The 15,441-nt window shown below is 45.0% G+C and overlaps 1 protein-coding gene across 13 annotated transcripts in view; it reads left to right on the forward strand.

The window, feature by feature from the left end:
* CELF4 (CUGBP Elav-like family member 4) overlaps nt 1-15,441 on the forward strand; it is a 792,127-nt gene that overhangs the window by 113,553 nt on the left and 663,133 nt on the right. For all 13 annotated transcript variants that reach the window (XR_014172705.1, XM_081929818.1, XM_081929823.1 and 10 more), the window contains exon 2: nt 10,581-10,663. Coding sequence is in view for 12 of the 13 variants with exons in the window: in XM_081929818.1 (XP_081785944.1) it covers nt 10,581-10,663 (83 nt within the window). In the remaining variant the exon portion in view is untranslated. The remainder of the gene's footprint in view (nt 1-10,580; nt 10,664-15,441) is intronic.

Below are 15,441 nucleotides of genomic sequence, written 5' to 3' on the forward strand. Positions count from 1 at the left end.
TAATTTTTTGTTTTTGTTTTATTTTTAAGAGCTTTTGAAATAATATATGTCTACTGGGACAGGCCAGGGACGCGGGTGGTGCTGTGGGTAAAACCTCAGCACCTAGGGCTTACCAATCGCATGGTCGGCAGTTCGAATCCCCGCGGCGGGGTGAGCTCCCGTCTTTCGGTCCCAGCTCCTGCCCACCTAGCAGTTCGAAAGCACCCCCAAGTGCAATTAGATAAATAGGTACCACTTTCTAGAGGGAAGGTAAACGGTGTTTCCGTGTGCTGCGCTGGTGCTGGCTCGCCAGAGCAGCTTCGTCATGCTGGCCACGTGACCCAGAAGTGTCTCCGGACAGCGCTGGCCCCTGGCCTCTTAAGTGAGATGGGCGCACAACCCTAGAGTCGGACACGACTGGCCCGTACGGGCAGGGGTACCTTTACCTTTACTGGGACAGGCCAAGTGGCCAAGTGATTAGGAGCAATGTTCCCCTGTTGCCAGAGGCTGGAGACAAGAAACAGGGCATTGCTATTAAATAGTGTCCAGGGAGCTTCTAAGACTGATCATGCGTGAGGACAGAATGTTGAGCTGGATGGACCTTGGCCTGATCCACTGGGGATCTTCCGGTGTTCTTACCCCTTTCTACTCCTTTGAGAAGTCCTTCTTGGATAGGAAGGTCCATAGTCCAGTGGTGGAGCCAGCTGTGTTGCATGTAGAACATTGTAGCTTCAATCCCCAGGATCTCCAGGTAGGACTGCAAGAGAATTTGGGATCAGGCCAGTGCTGAAACCCTGGACAGCTGCTGTCAATCACCATAGCCAGTCTGGACCTAGATGGGCCAGTTGACTCAGTATAAATCAGCTTCCTGGTTTGTATGCATGGCCCTGCTTCACTGAGACAATGGCGCTGAGTGCCCGACATGCACAGTGACATCATCCTTTGAAGGTTGCAAAGCCACTTTGTGGGTGAGTTCATTGCCTACCTGCGTGGGGGGGGGGGGAAATCACCTAAACAAATTCAAGACAAGTAGAGGTCTTAAGGTGGATGTTAAGTGCTTGTCCTCTGGTCTAAATGGGGTGCCTTTCTCTGCCAAGAGAGCCATGGCCGCCTGCCAAAGGAAAAGGAAAAGGGGGGGAAAGCCCTTAATTACAACTATTAATAGTTGGCTGATATGCGTCATCTTCCTCCCAAGGGATGTATCACTGCAATGTTACCAAAGGTCTGGATAATACATCTGGGGAAGAAGGGAATGGTTAGATGCAATAGGGGCAGAAGGGATATATTTTTCAGCAGTTCATGGGCAAACTAAATCGGAGCAGAATGGCATCTTTACAAACAGAACACTTCAACACATACACACACCAATGCTTTCGATATCACAATATGTGATATCAGCTATCACACTCCTCGATTTGCTTGGCAGGGCGGCATAAGAAAAATCCAACTTGTGAAAATTAGTAAAACGGATACATGAACCAGAGTGTGGTGTGCGAACAAGGCTCCTGGTTCAGGCCCACATAATATCTTTATCCACTTTCTCAAATGTCAGGGCTGGGACCACCGTGCCAGTGATGTGGAAGAATGGCTCCCCATCAAAGTCGCAGCCTAGTGGTTTGACTCGGCAGAAGGCAGTTCCTTACATCCTTATAAAACCACATTATGCCTTTTCCATTGTGTTCCAGCCCTCAAAACTCTTTAGGGATTGATTATAGGGGTTGGTGTGACCTTTGCTGCAATTATTATCCATCTGTGTTCTGTGCAATTATTATTTATGTTGTCGAATCCCCTGGTGGTGAAATTAAAATAGAGCGGAGATAGAAGGTTTCCCCCCCCCCCTCCTTTCCTCCCTTCTCCAGCTCCTGGATATTTTTTCTTCTTCTCTTTAACAACCTAGCCCTCCCAGGAGAGCACTTGATACATTCTCATGTTTCCTAGAGACTGTGGTTCGATAGGATGACAGGTAATTACTGGTTGGGAGTTTCCAGATGTGTATGTTCAAGCTGAAAGAGTTGTCCAGTGCGGTGGGAAGTGAGATGTTTGGAGTGGTCCCCTTTTTTTGCCAAGCTCACAGCTGTGCTTGGGGTGTTGTCTAACTGAAGATGCTCCTTGATGCACTCTCAAATTCTTCCTCTTAAAAGAGCCAGAATAACACACAGGGTTTTGCCCCATCCAGAGAGCTTTCTGTAGCTTTGGGAAGATGGGAAGCTGCCTTATACCTTGAGAGCCAGTGTGGTGTAGTGGTTGGAGTGCTGGACTAAGGACTGGGAGTTGTTGTTGTTTAGTCATTTAGTCGTGTCTGACTCTTCGTGACCCCCTGGACCAGAGCATGCCAGGCACTCCTGTCTTCCACTGCCTCCCGCAGTTTGGTCAAACTCATGCTGGTAGTTTCGAGAACACTGTCCAACCATCTCATCCTCTGTTGTCCCCTTCTCCTTGTGCCCTCCATCTTTCCCAGCATCAGGGTCTTTTCAGGGAGTCTTCTCTTCTCGTGAGGTGGCCAAAGTATTGGAGCCTCAGCTTCAGGATCTGTCCTTCCAGTGAGCACTCAGAGCTGATTTCCTTCAGAATGGATAGGTTTGATCTTCTTACAGTCCATGGGACTCTCAAGAGTCTCCTCCAGCACTCCAGGACTGGGAGAGCAGGGTTCAAATCCCTACTCAGCCATGAGGTTCACTGAGTGACCTTGGGCCAATCACTGCTTCTCAGCCTAATGTAACCCAGGGGGTTGTTTTGAGGATAAAACACTACCATCTCTAACTCCTTGGAGAGAAGGTGGGATAGAAATAAAATAAATAAATAAAAAAAAACATGCCAAGTCAGACTTGTTGATCTGTCTAGTTCAGTATTGTCTACACCAACCAACAGTGGCTCTCTGAGGTTTCAGGCAGGAGTCTCTCCCAGGCCTACCTGGAGATGCCTGGGATTGAGTCTGGAACCTTCTGCATGCAAAGCAGATGTTCTGCCACTGAGTTATGACCCTTCAGAGATGGAGCTGCAACATATAGCTTCAAGTCATTGAAAAGGCCCTGTGGCCTTCTCGATTCTGCCATGTAAGGTTTGAGCTCTTCCAGGCTCTAGATCAAAGATGGAGAACTGCAACCCCAGTCAAACATGGCCCTTCAAGCCTCTCTGCCTAACCCTCTGGACTCTACCCCCACACCACAGCAATTCTCCCTGAGCCATGTTCCTCCCTGGCCATGCTTTGCAGCCTCCTTGAGTGTCCTTGGCTTTCTTGAGACACATTCTTGAACTCCAACAATGCCTTTTGCTTGCCAGGAATTGAGGACAGAGAGCCGTGTGTGTAGGAACTAGCTTACTACCCAAAGGTAAAACTTATACCAATTGCTTCACCCACTTTTGCTTCTGGCTCCGCCCATCATGGACATGTGCCTCTCATATTGAAAAAGTTTCCCTACCACTGGTCTGGACCATTGGTCCTCTGTTTGGGATTGTGTAATAGATTCTGTTCACTCTCCTTGATGCTGTCTACTTTGATCAGCCACAAACAGACTTCAGAAGGCCTTACTTTCAGTGGTTGCAGAAAGAAGGTGTCACCTGATGTCCTAATGACACCAGGCAATTCCAGCCCCTTCCACCTTCCAAAATTGGCCCACAGAAGTGTGTGGGTGAGTAATAAGGATCTGACCTGATTGCCAGATCCTGCTCCCCAACCCTCCTCTGGGCTGTAGCACCTAGCAACTGAAGCAGGAGCCACTTCCTTTACTTCTTCACATAATTATTATTATTAATAATAATAATAATAATAATAATAATAATAATAATAATTTATTTATACCCTGCCCTTCTTGGTTCAGAAAACCGGGCTCAAGGCAGCTAACAACAAATTTAAAACACTTAATTGATGCAACAACAAAAAAGCATAAAATACAGTATAAAACATGAATAACAATAAATTCAGAATTCGAAAATCAATTTAGGGGAGAAATCCATTCAATAAACATTAGATGATCACCACGGCTAGCTGGCTAAATTAGTCCTATTTGGGTCAGCAAGGAGACCAGGGGAGAATTAGCTGTGGGATCCCAGAGCAGGTAAGCTTCATAAAAAGGGGAGACATGGGACAGAGCATTCCACCAGGTCGGAGCCATCACTAAGAAGCCCCAGCCCTGGTGGAGGATAATCTGACTTCCTTAGGGCCCGGGACCTCTAAACTATGATTATTCATGGACCTTATGGTCCTCTGTGAGGCATACCAGGAGAGGCGGTCCTGTAAATACGAGGGCCCTAAGCCACAAAGGGTTTTAAAGGTCAAAACCAGCACCTTAAACCTGACCCGATACTCCACCGGGAGCCAGTGCAACTGGTAAAGAGGTGGATGAATATGCTCCCATGGCAGGGACCCCATGAGGACCCTCGCTGCAGCATTCTGCACCTGCTGGATTTTCTGGGACAGTTTCAAAGGCAGAACATTCCACCAGGTTGGACAGTTAAGCTTTGGAACTCACTCTTGCAAGAGGCAGTGATGGCCAACAACCTAGATGATTTAAACAAGAGGAAAAGACAAAGTCATAGAGGAGGGGGCTATCGATGGCCACTAGTCCTGGTGGCAATATTCTGTCTCCATGGTTGGAGGCAGCAATATCAGTTGCTGGAAAACGACAGGAGCAGAGAGGGCTCTTGTGGTTGGATCCTGCTTGTGAGTTACCCACTGAGGCAAAGAACAGGATGCTGGAGTAGATGGGCCATTGGTCTGATCCAGAAGGCTCTTCTTTTGCTCTCAGCCAACTGAATCCATGGAATCCATCATCACTTCAGTGTGATCCTTTCACACAAATTCAGGCCTTGGGGGCCCTTTGTCCTCTGAGCTCCCAAAGCAAGAGGGAGAATTTCATCCCAGCTCCTCCGTCCCAATAACTCATCCTGCTCTGAATGGATCTCCGAAGAGGGGATGCTGTTTTTACAAGGAAAGGAGGAGTTTGCCACCTGCAACATCTGAATTACGGTCACAGTGTGGGAAGCATTGCAGAACTTCATTACTCTCGCCTGTCATCGGGGCCATCACCAGAAGAGGAAATATATAGCCACCATTACAGGAGCTTTACACTCTGTAGTTTATCTCTCTAACGGTGTGCTATGATCAGCCTAATTAGACTGTATCAACTACTCCAGGTTTGCTACTAGTGGCAGAGGCTCCCCTCATTGTTTGGTCAGCAGAGAGCACTCAGTGCATGATTTAGCACTGAAATTAAATTTTAAGCATAGCTTCCCCTTTGATTACCCACTGACTATCTTTTGAGGAAGTCGTTAGCTTTGTTTCTCTTCCTTCTCTCGCTGCAAGTCCAGTGCCCTTCTGCATGCAGAATATTAATCCACAGGCAGAAGGAATCACAAGACTTGCTGTCGTGCCACCTTTAGGCAGGGTGGTCTGTGCTTCGTGATTGTGAGGTTGCTGTTGCCATTTCAAGCAAACAAAAAATGCAAATATTGAAGAGATGCAGGGCAAATTCTGTGCTGAGACAACCTGAACTCAACAAATCATGCAGCTCAAGCGGATGTCAAGGAATCTGCATTTTCAAATACAGTTGTAATAATAATAATAATGTTGTTGTTTAGTCGTTTAGTCGTGTCCGACTCTTCGTGACCCCATGGACCAGAGAACGCCAGGCACCTCTGTCCTCCACTGCCTCCCGCAGTTTGGTCAAACTCATGCTGGTAACCTCGAAAACACTATCCAACCATCTCGTCCTCTGCCGTCCCCTTCTCCTTGTGCCCTCCATCTTTCCCAACATCAGGGTCTTCTCCAGGGAGTCTTCTCTTCTCATGAGGTGGCCAAAGTACTGGAGCCTCAGCTTCACAATCTGTCCTTCCAGTGAGCACTCAGGGTTGATTTCCTTCAGTATGGAGAGGTTTGATCTTCTTGCAGTCCATGGGACGCTCAAGAGTCTCCTCCAGCACCATAATTCAAAAAGCATCAATTCTTCGGCGATCAGCCTTCTTTATGGTCCAGCTCTCACTTAATAATAATAATAATAATAATAATAATAATAATAATAATAATAATAAATTAATTTATATCCCTCCCTCCCCAGCCGAAGCCGGGCTCAGGGCGGCTAACAACAATAAAACAGTACAACAGTACAACACAACACAATACTCTAAAATCATTCGTTATAAAATTAATTCAAATCAAACCAATGACAACCATTGGGCCAGAACTCCGTGAAGATTGCCAAAGGAGGGAGTCAGGCTGTGCCCTGGCAAAGGCCTGGTGGAACAGCTCTGTCTTGCAGGCCCTGCGGAAAGATGTCAAGTCCCGCAGGGCCCTAGTCTCTTGTGACAGAGTGTTCCACCAGATCGGAGCCACAGCCAAAAAAAGCCCTGGCTCTAGTACCTCTAGCCCTGGTACCTCAAGTTAAGTACTTAATTCATTCTGGAGGTCTGTACCTAAGCTGGAACTGCTCTTAACCTGAAGCACCACTTTAGCTAATGGGGCCTCCTGCTGCCGCTGCACCGCCGGAGCACGATTTCTGTTCTCATCCTGAAGCAAAGTTCTTAACCTGAGGTAATATTTCTGGGTTAGCAGAGTCTATAACCTGAAGCATAAGTAACCTGAAGCATATGTAACCCGAGGTACCACTGTAATAATATTTTATTGTTTTGATGAATGAATTTATTTGTGCTAAATCTCCAGTTTCTTAAAAGTTCCCCTCCTCTGTGTAAGAGGCTTCCAGAGATGCTGTGCTTGTGTGGGAACCAGGGTTAACTATTCTCCCAGCCTTTAGGATTAACCGGGGTCAACAATTCTCCCAACCCTTAGGATTAACCAGGGTCAACTATTCTTCCAACCTTTAGGATTAACCAGGGTCAACTATTCTTCCAACCCTTAGGATGAACCAGGGTCAACTAGTCTCCCAACCCTTAGGATTAACCGGGGTCAACTATTCTCCCAACCTTTAGGATTAACCAGGGTCAACTATTCTTCCAACCCTTAGGATGAACCAGGGTCAACTAGTCTCCCAACCCTTAGGATTAACCAGGGTCAACTATTCTTCCAACCTTTAGGATTAACCAGGGTCAACTATTCTTCCAACCTTTAGGATTAACCAGGGTCAACTATTCTTCCAACCTTTAGGATGAACCAGGGTCAACTATTCTTCCAACCCTTAGGATTAACCAGGTTTAACTATTCTTCCAACCCCTTAGCTTTCAACCGCTCTCATGCCTGCAGATGTGGAGGAAGGAGAAATTGGGATTAATCCCAGCCTACAGCACTGTTACAAAGTTATGCTCTCCTTATTCCCTGCCTTACCCCAAATGTGCCACTCACATGGGAGGCTTCTCCTTCTTGGGAAGCAACACTCTCTGCTTCTGTGGTTTCTAGCAGCTGCTACCCAGGAAGCCTTACTGCCTCTGAACATGGAGGCAGAGCATAGCCATCATGGTTAGTAGCCACTGAGAGCATCGCCTTCCATGAATTTGTCCAAACCTCTTATGAAGCCATCCAAGTTGGTGGCCAGCACTGCCTCCTGTTGGAGCCAGTTCCAAAGTTGACCCGTGTGTTCGTTGCCCAAATGACATTGCTGACAGATGCTAGATGGGGGACTATCAGCAAGAGGGCTTTACCCTGTACCACACAAATTATGGTGGTTCCTGCCAAGATCTCCTGGGAGCTGTAACATTTATTCTCATCTATTCGGGGCCAGGCACAGTCTTTAAATCACAAATTGATTTAATTTGCTGTCTACTTTTTATCTTATTTTTAGGGTGGAATGGATGGGTTGGTGATCCTTAAACCACTTGTTATATTGCTTTTAAGTGTGTGTGTGTGTGTGTGTGTGTGTGTGTGTGTGAATGCTTCTATGAAAGTTTTCTATTTGTGTATACAGCACGCTTTTGACTTTTCATATTTTGCTTTGATAATGTCCTTGATATTTTGTTAACTATCTTGACTGGCTGAAAGGTGTTGTGTGTAATTTTTATGCCTTAAAAGAAAAGAAAAATGTAAAAGAGAGAGTTGCTTTCATCACTCTAACACAGCATTTCTCAACCTGTGGGTCCCTAGATGTTGTTGGACTACAACTCCCATCATCCCTGAGCTCTGGCCTTGCTCCAACATGTTGTCTGCATCCAGCCCCTCCCAGAAAGAAAACACTAGGCAAAAGTAGTAGATGGGTAACCAGGGCCATGACTTTGCTAAGATGTCCAGACAAGGAGATCTGCAATACTCCAGCAGTGGGAAAACACTGGTGCAGAAGGTGGCCGTTTACCTCCCCCAGAGTGGTTTCACAATCAAGCCCTCCTCCCAGAGAGCTCCTGGAATTGTAGTTCTGCAAAAGGAATAGGGGGTCTCCTAACAACTAGCAGCACCTTTAATGAACTACAGTTCCCAGATCTCTTTTAGGGAAGCCCTGACTGTTTAAAGTGGTTTAAATATACATTTCAGATGTGGCCTTTGTGCATTCCACCCCATTTCTGCACAGCCCCAAATTTAGTCTGTTCTACCCCATTTCTATGCAGATCTTCAAAGAGAAAAACCCCCCACTTCAGCCACAGTGGCCTACAGATAATTATAAACAAGGCAGTCCCTGTCCGCAGGCCTAGCATTCTAAGAAACAAAACAAAATCACGACACAAAAGGAAAATGGTTTGGGAGGGAGGAGGAAATAAGCAAACTTGGGTGCAGATTCTTAAATCAACCACTGCGTGTAAGGCTGGCATTTCCTTAAAAAAAAAAAAAAAGTGCTGAATTATCTGCCGTTCCAGAAAGAGTAAGTGGTGCACTGGGAGTTTGAGTCCAAATGGGTGCAAAAGGGTTAACCAGAAAAGCACAGGAGAGCTTTCCCTGTCCCTGGAGTGCAAAGCCAGGCCACAGGTGCAATTGCTGCTCCTCTTGTTTCTCACAGCTTTTCGTAATTTTTTCCTGAATTGGGCGGGGGGAGGGGAGAGAGAGTTTGCTAGCTGCTTTTCCTTCTGGAGCTCCTCCACGTTTGGCTTTAGGGTCCTGATAGAAGTCCAGAGGCCGTACTCCCTTCTGTTATTCCTGCAGCAGTTCTAGCTGGCTAGATGTTCTTTGCCAAATGTGCTGATGAATCAACATGGGCTCAGGTGTGCGCTGGAAGAGCCAGGTGGCTTAACAGAGCAGCCTTCGCTATTGCGAGACCCTGCTGCCTCTGCTATTGCTTTGCTTAAGCATCGCTCAGGTTCCAACCATTCTCCTTTGAGTAGGTGAGTAGGAACAGGAGAGCAGCCTCATGGATTCAGGGCATTTCAGTTCTCCTTTTCTAAGCTTTGTTGCCTCCTGTGCATCCCAAAGTCATGATACTTGCTCCCCCCCCCCCCCGGAAAGAACATGGTAGAATGCTCCATTGAAATGTGTCTCTCACTTTCTCTGTGTGTGTGTGCAGTTATCAATGTGGACCAGAGGTTCCAACATTTATTTGGCCTTCCACGCACTTTTCAGAAAAGGAAAAACTCAGTTTTCCCCTGGAAATCTACTTCCCTTAAGTGGGCAAACAGAAAGATACAGTGACAAATATGTGGATTGTTGTTTTTTTAAAAAAATGTATCTATACATTGGTACCTGGGGTTAAGAACTTAATTCGTTCTGTAGGTCCGTTTTTAACCTGAAACTGTTCTTAACCTGAGATACCACTTTAGCTAATGGGACCTCCTGCCGCCGCCACGCGATTTCTGTTCTCATCCTGAAGCAAAGTTCTTAGCCTGAGGTACTATTACGGGTTAGCAGAGTTTGTAACCTGAACCGTCTGTAAACTGAAGTGTCTGTAACCCGAGGTACCACTGTATCTCTACCTACGTCCTATAACAGAGGACTTACAGATCGAACATATAGGAATGGTTTTTTCAAAACTGGATGAGGAGGTGGATTAGTCCTTGGGATTAAAAACCATGGGGAGGACTGGCGTGAAGCCTGCCAGCTCAGTCTGATCCACCCAAGGGGTGGGGGCGACACTGTAGACCGTCTAAGGTAAGGTAAAGGGACCCCTGACCATTAGGTCCAGTTGTGGCTGACTCTGGGGTTGCAGCGCTCATCTCGCTTTATTGGCCAAGGGAGCCGGCGTACAGCTTCCAGGTCATGTGGCCAGCATGACTAAACCGCTTCTGGCGAACCAGAGCAGCGCACGGAAACACAGTTTATCTACTTGCACTTTGACATGCTTTCGAACTGCTAGATTGGCAGGAGCAGGGACTAAGCAACGGGAGCTCACCCCGTCACGGGCATTCGAACTGCCGACCTTCTGATCGGCAAGTCCTAGGCTCTCTGGTTTAACCCACAGCGCCACCCACATCCCAAGCTCCTTATTACCTGTACCTAAAAAACCCCAAAGTGTTGCAGAATGGGGTCTCTTTGCTGCCAGAGGAAGGAAAGCTCTGTAGTATCCATAAGAGTTAAATAGAACCTTCCACACTTAGAGGCACTATACCTCTGAGCTTCTGGTTGCTAGAGGACCAACAGTATGGAAGGATGGCCAGCCCGCCTATGGAATACAACTCTCCAATTGCAGGCTCCCTGGAGAAAGTTGGCTAGCAGTTGATGGAAAGAGGATGCTGGAGAAGATCAAACATTTGTCTGATGCTGCATAGATCATATGTCCTGATGTGTTCTTTTTCTTTTTCAGGCTGTGCCTTCCTAACATACTGTGAAAGGGAGTCAGCTCTTAAAGCCCAGAGTGCGCTGCACGAACAGAAGACACTGCCAGGGGTGAGTCCAGATTGACCTTTTGCTCAGCACACTTTTGCAATGTCTTGGTTCCTTTTGGAAGATAGTGATGGAGATCACAAATGACCGGTCGCTCGGGGTGACTTTTGGTTTACGTTGGATGAATGGAAACCAACGCTGATTTATTTAGCCCTGGGAGAGATCAACTCCTTCCCATTGCATGGGAGAACTTCACTGGGGCCAGATCTTGCTGGCTTTTTGAAATACTTTCAGAATCTAGATATATCTGTGTAGTGACTTTTTTCCAGGGTGGGGAATGCGCAATGCCTTTACCGACAAAGTTCACTTTCAGAATGGCAGTCTCACATAAAACACAATCCCGATGGGGCTTGCACTGTTGCTTTTGCGTTTTGATTAGTTCTGGGAAGTGGGAAGCCAGTTTCTAGGAGGAAAAGGAGGAAATTGGGTGAGAAAGACATGGATGAATCTGGAAAGAGAGGAAATTGGGTTTGAGCAACATCAACAGGACCAGAAAAGCTGAAATACATTTAGAGCAGGACTGGCAAAACCTTTGGGCCTCCATATGGTGGTTCTTCAACTTCAACTCCCATCAGCTCAGGTCAGCATGGCCAATGATTAAGCTGCTGGGAGTTGGAATCTCGTGGGCACCATGTTGGCTATCCATGGTCTAGAGGGACATGTTTAATAACTGGGGTATGGGGAGACAGTGCTTGACTTAGGATAGAGTTACAGACACATCTATGGAAAGGGCTACTATGTTTGATGACTGGGTATGGATATCCATAAGAAATTTGAGAGGGAAGATGAGAAGGCAGAAGCAGTCAATTTGCCCTCGTGTGTATGTGGTTTTCAACATATACCTATGCATGCTTACCACAAAGTTGATCCCACTGTATTCAATGGGACTTACTCCCAGGCAAGTATGCAAAGGATTGTAGCCTCAGGGTGGATTTCAAAGTCTCGCCTACCAGCATTTGCAGAGCATAGAGATGAAAAGGAATCTTGCATACATTTTGGAAATTATTTCCAAATTAGAAATTTAAATTTGGTATTTGAAGCTGGTGCCTTGGTTAGGAGACCACAGGGGATCCCATGTGTGGGTATGATAAATGCAGAGGATTTAAGAAAAAAAAGAAAGAAATCAAAATATGGAATTTAAAGGGGTCAAGAACTGACAAGGTTGGACTTGTGTAAGCTTTTTCCGTGAACCGCCCTGAGACCTCCGAGTATAGGGGGGTATATAAATTCAATAAATAAATAAATAAGCTTTAAAAATAAATTTCATTACCAGTACTTGCATCCTGACATATGAATGCTTTGTTGCTAATACCTGAAGTGTTACACTTTATTTTAAATTCTTTCAGATTTCTGATTTGACAATTTGTGTTTGTTGCTCCATATTTTTGAGTCTTATGTTCCAGATTAACCTTGCCCCCAGCAACTTTCTGTCAGCACAGATACTTAGTCCACCACCCCTCATGACGGTTAATATGGCTAGGCATTTCCACCATCCCATAATTTTCTCAGCTCTCCAGTTGTCTGTGATAAACTAAACCGCCGTGGTATGCCAGCGCTGCTCATGCAGTTTTTGTGGTCAACAACATGTTTCAGCTAAATATTTTGTATGTAATAGATACCTTTGCATAACCCTTTGAAATGAATTTTTCCCCCTACTTGGCTTAGTGTTGCTGTTGTTTTTGACATTGCTAACAAATGAGTTCTTACTATTTTCTTCTCTTTGGCGATCTCTGCTTCAGTTTCAAGAGACAGGTGTTGGGTATTTTCCTTCCTTTTTTAAAAAAAGAGGTATGTCATGTGCTTGATCACGTGACCAAAACAAAGGCCTCATGACCAAAGTGACACGCTCAGCTCCTAGCTAGAAATGATGTGTATTGGAGAAGGCATTTGTTTTGACAGCTGGTGACGATATTTTTGGTCATGCTGTATATTGCTTGTTTTGGTCACGTGACCAAGAGCATGGTGATGACATCATCACACTGTGACAAGAACCAAAACTGTGTTAGTTAGGTCCATTAAAGATGAATGGTATTGTTTTCAAAGCCTGCTAGAAAGGGCATTCTATGTCCTTTAAAAATGTGTGGGGTGTTTTTTTTGGGGGGGAGTGCTATTGGGTTGTTGTTTTTATTTTTATTATGTATTTTGTGCTTTTATATCTTGATTATATTCTGTGAACCGCCCTGAGACCTTCGGGTATAGGGCGGTATATAAATTCAAATAATAATAATAACAGAAAGTTTTCTGTTTGGGCATGCCTACTCAAAAAAGTAATTTTAGCACACCGTTTCTTCTGTGAACCGCCCTGAGACCTTCGGGTATACGGCGGTATATAAATTCAAATAAACAACAATAATAAATAATATTGTTTCATTATGTATACTTGTTTTAAAACTGCTGATTTCATTTATATTTTGACTTTTTATGTCAACTCATTTTAACACACACAAGCACATCTGCTGAATATTTTGCGGTGTTTTATGTAAACTGCTTAGAGGTGTCCATTGATTAGAGTAGCGTATGAATCTTGTTAAGTAAATAAAAGGACATAATTATCAACCCAGAAACTGGAAGGGGCAAAAAAAGAGAGGAGGAAGCAACTCATCCAATAGCTCATTGACTGAAGGTCTACCTTTTCCATTTTGCCCAAGTAAGTGATTCAGTGTCTGTCCTTTCACTCTAGCTCAAAGCCTGAATCAAGGCATTTTTTTAAAAAAAAACCAAAACTAATCTGCACATGAATGCAAATGTGTGGTGGTGTGGCTCACCTTGGCCTCTGTACATGAGAGCTGGCCTTCTGGCTGCCTGTGCTTGTGTTTTTGCACAGCTATTACTGCTGTAATATTCTACTGTAATTATTTCCAGGCCGTGCTTTGCAAAGTGACAGGAATATGTTTTGTGTATTTCCGCATGATAATGTGGGGGGTATAAAGTCAGCTGCTGGAGTCATTGCATGACTTCTGAGCTTGCGTAGATATGGATTTGACAAGTTCTTATGATACTTTCAGGGGAAGGAGGGTTCTCTTAATAAAAAATGGGTGAGGAGGGAGGAAGAGAGTGAGAGGGTGAGGAAAGAGTAGACTGGGATATATTTTGCGGCAAGTTGAGCCAAATGAAAAACATTGCATCTCCTTCCTTTTCTCTCTCCTTCCCTTTCTGCTAAATGGTTTGGACAGTCTCCCCTTTCTCCATACAGGGGTGGAGCAAAATTCTTGCCAACTCTGGGCACTTTCAGATCCGTAACATTGTTTGCTGGTGGTTGTTTATATTTTTACATATAATAGAATAGTGGGATGATGAAGTATATTAGTTCTTTAATATATTATAGAAATGCTTTGATGTTGCAGTAATTACATTAAAGGTCACATATCAAAGGTAATTTGGGTGAGCAGCTGTGATGGTTTCTCAAAAGCAATCAATACTGCTGTCCGTGGTGCTGATTTCACCAAGGGGCCTTCCAGATTAAAGGAAGCTTATTACCAGCCAGACATACACAGGGGAAATCAAGAACAGATTGAGGAGATGCTTTGCTCTCTCCCCCCACCTACAATTAACACTGTTCCCCCTTAATCTGTGCTAATCCTTCATACGGGGACAACCACCGGCATTTTCAGACAAATTAGGTGAGTGGTCTGTTTGATGGAGGGGAGAGAGGGGGTGGAAAGCAGGACTGCAAATCGAGCCAACCATAGTTTCGATTTTTATCTGGGTTTTATGTGTGTACTTTGTGAGAGGTACATACATACACACATACCATGCGCAGGGTGGCTTGAACATGAAAAAAATACATAACTGCAACTTCACAAAAGTAGTCATGAACAATAAATAAACATTTAAAAATAAGCAAAACTGAGCAATTTCCACAAAAATCACAAATCTAAGTCCTAAACCACACCCCAGCACAATATTCCATTCAGCAGCCTCAACTTTTGTAGCTGGAGTCAGTCAGGGCCCTGCCCTCCAAGGACAGGTAGAAAAAGGCTTGCAAAGTAGGGAGTGATAAAAATCTGCAATGAAAAAAAATCTACCATATCAGAATTGCGTCCCCATGATCTAGGAGACCGTGACGACGCAGGAGACTTGAGGAAAATGTTCCTGCAGCTATGTTTCAATATTTACTGTTCCACCAACCCCTCCCTGTCTCAAATTGGCTCCCCTAGGAAATGAAATTTGGGGTGGCTATATAATTATCATCATAATTGTAATATTATGCTAATTGTTAACAATTAGCATTATCATATTATTGGGGTACATACACACGCAGTCATCATTCCAACTCCAAATTGCAATCCAGCCAACTTCCCCCTTTCTCCCTCCTCCCCCTTCTGAAGTTAATGTCAGAGGATAATGTTGTGAAATGTAATTACACTATCAAGATCAGCTTTTATTTATGATCCGAATAAACTGAGCTCATGTCTAATAAGCACAGTGGTATATTTCTCTCTCTCTTCGCCCTCCCCACCCCTTCCGGCAACTTTTCATCTTCTTTGCTAAGAGGGAGCAGGTCATATGGTAGACGGGGCTGCCTCTTTGCATTACCTCACCGGTTCACTACTAAGGCTCCAGAGGAGAAATAGCGGAACTGGGGGAGCTAGCAAACTGTTAACTTCAGCAGTTTAGGTGGCTTTCCAGATGCCAGGTTCCATTAAAATCCATGCCTCAGAGAGAAAGCAGAGGGCATGTGAGAAACGTCTTAAGTGTTGCGTTTGATTTCTTCTTGGCAGGTTATGGAAAACTGGGATTTGCTTGAGAGTGTAACAGTATCCCATAGATAAGGAATCCTA

The sequence above is a fragment of the Podarcis melisellensis genome, assembly GCF_964234715.1.
Source record: "Podarcis melisellensis genome assembly, chromosome: 11".
Lineage (NCBI taxonomy): Eukaryota > Metazoa > Chordata > Lepidosauria > Squamata > Lacertidae > Podarcis > Podarcis melisellensis.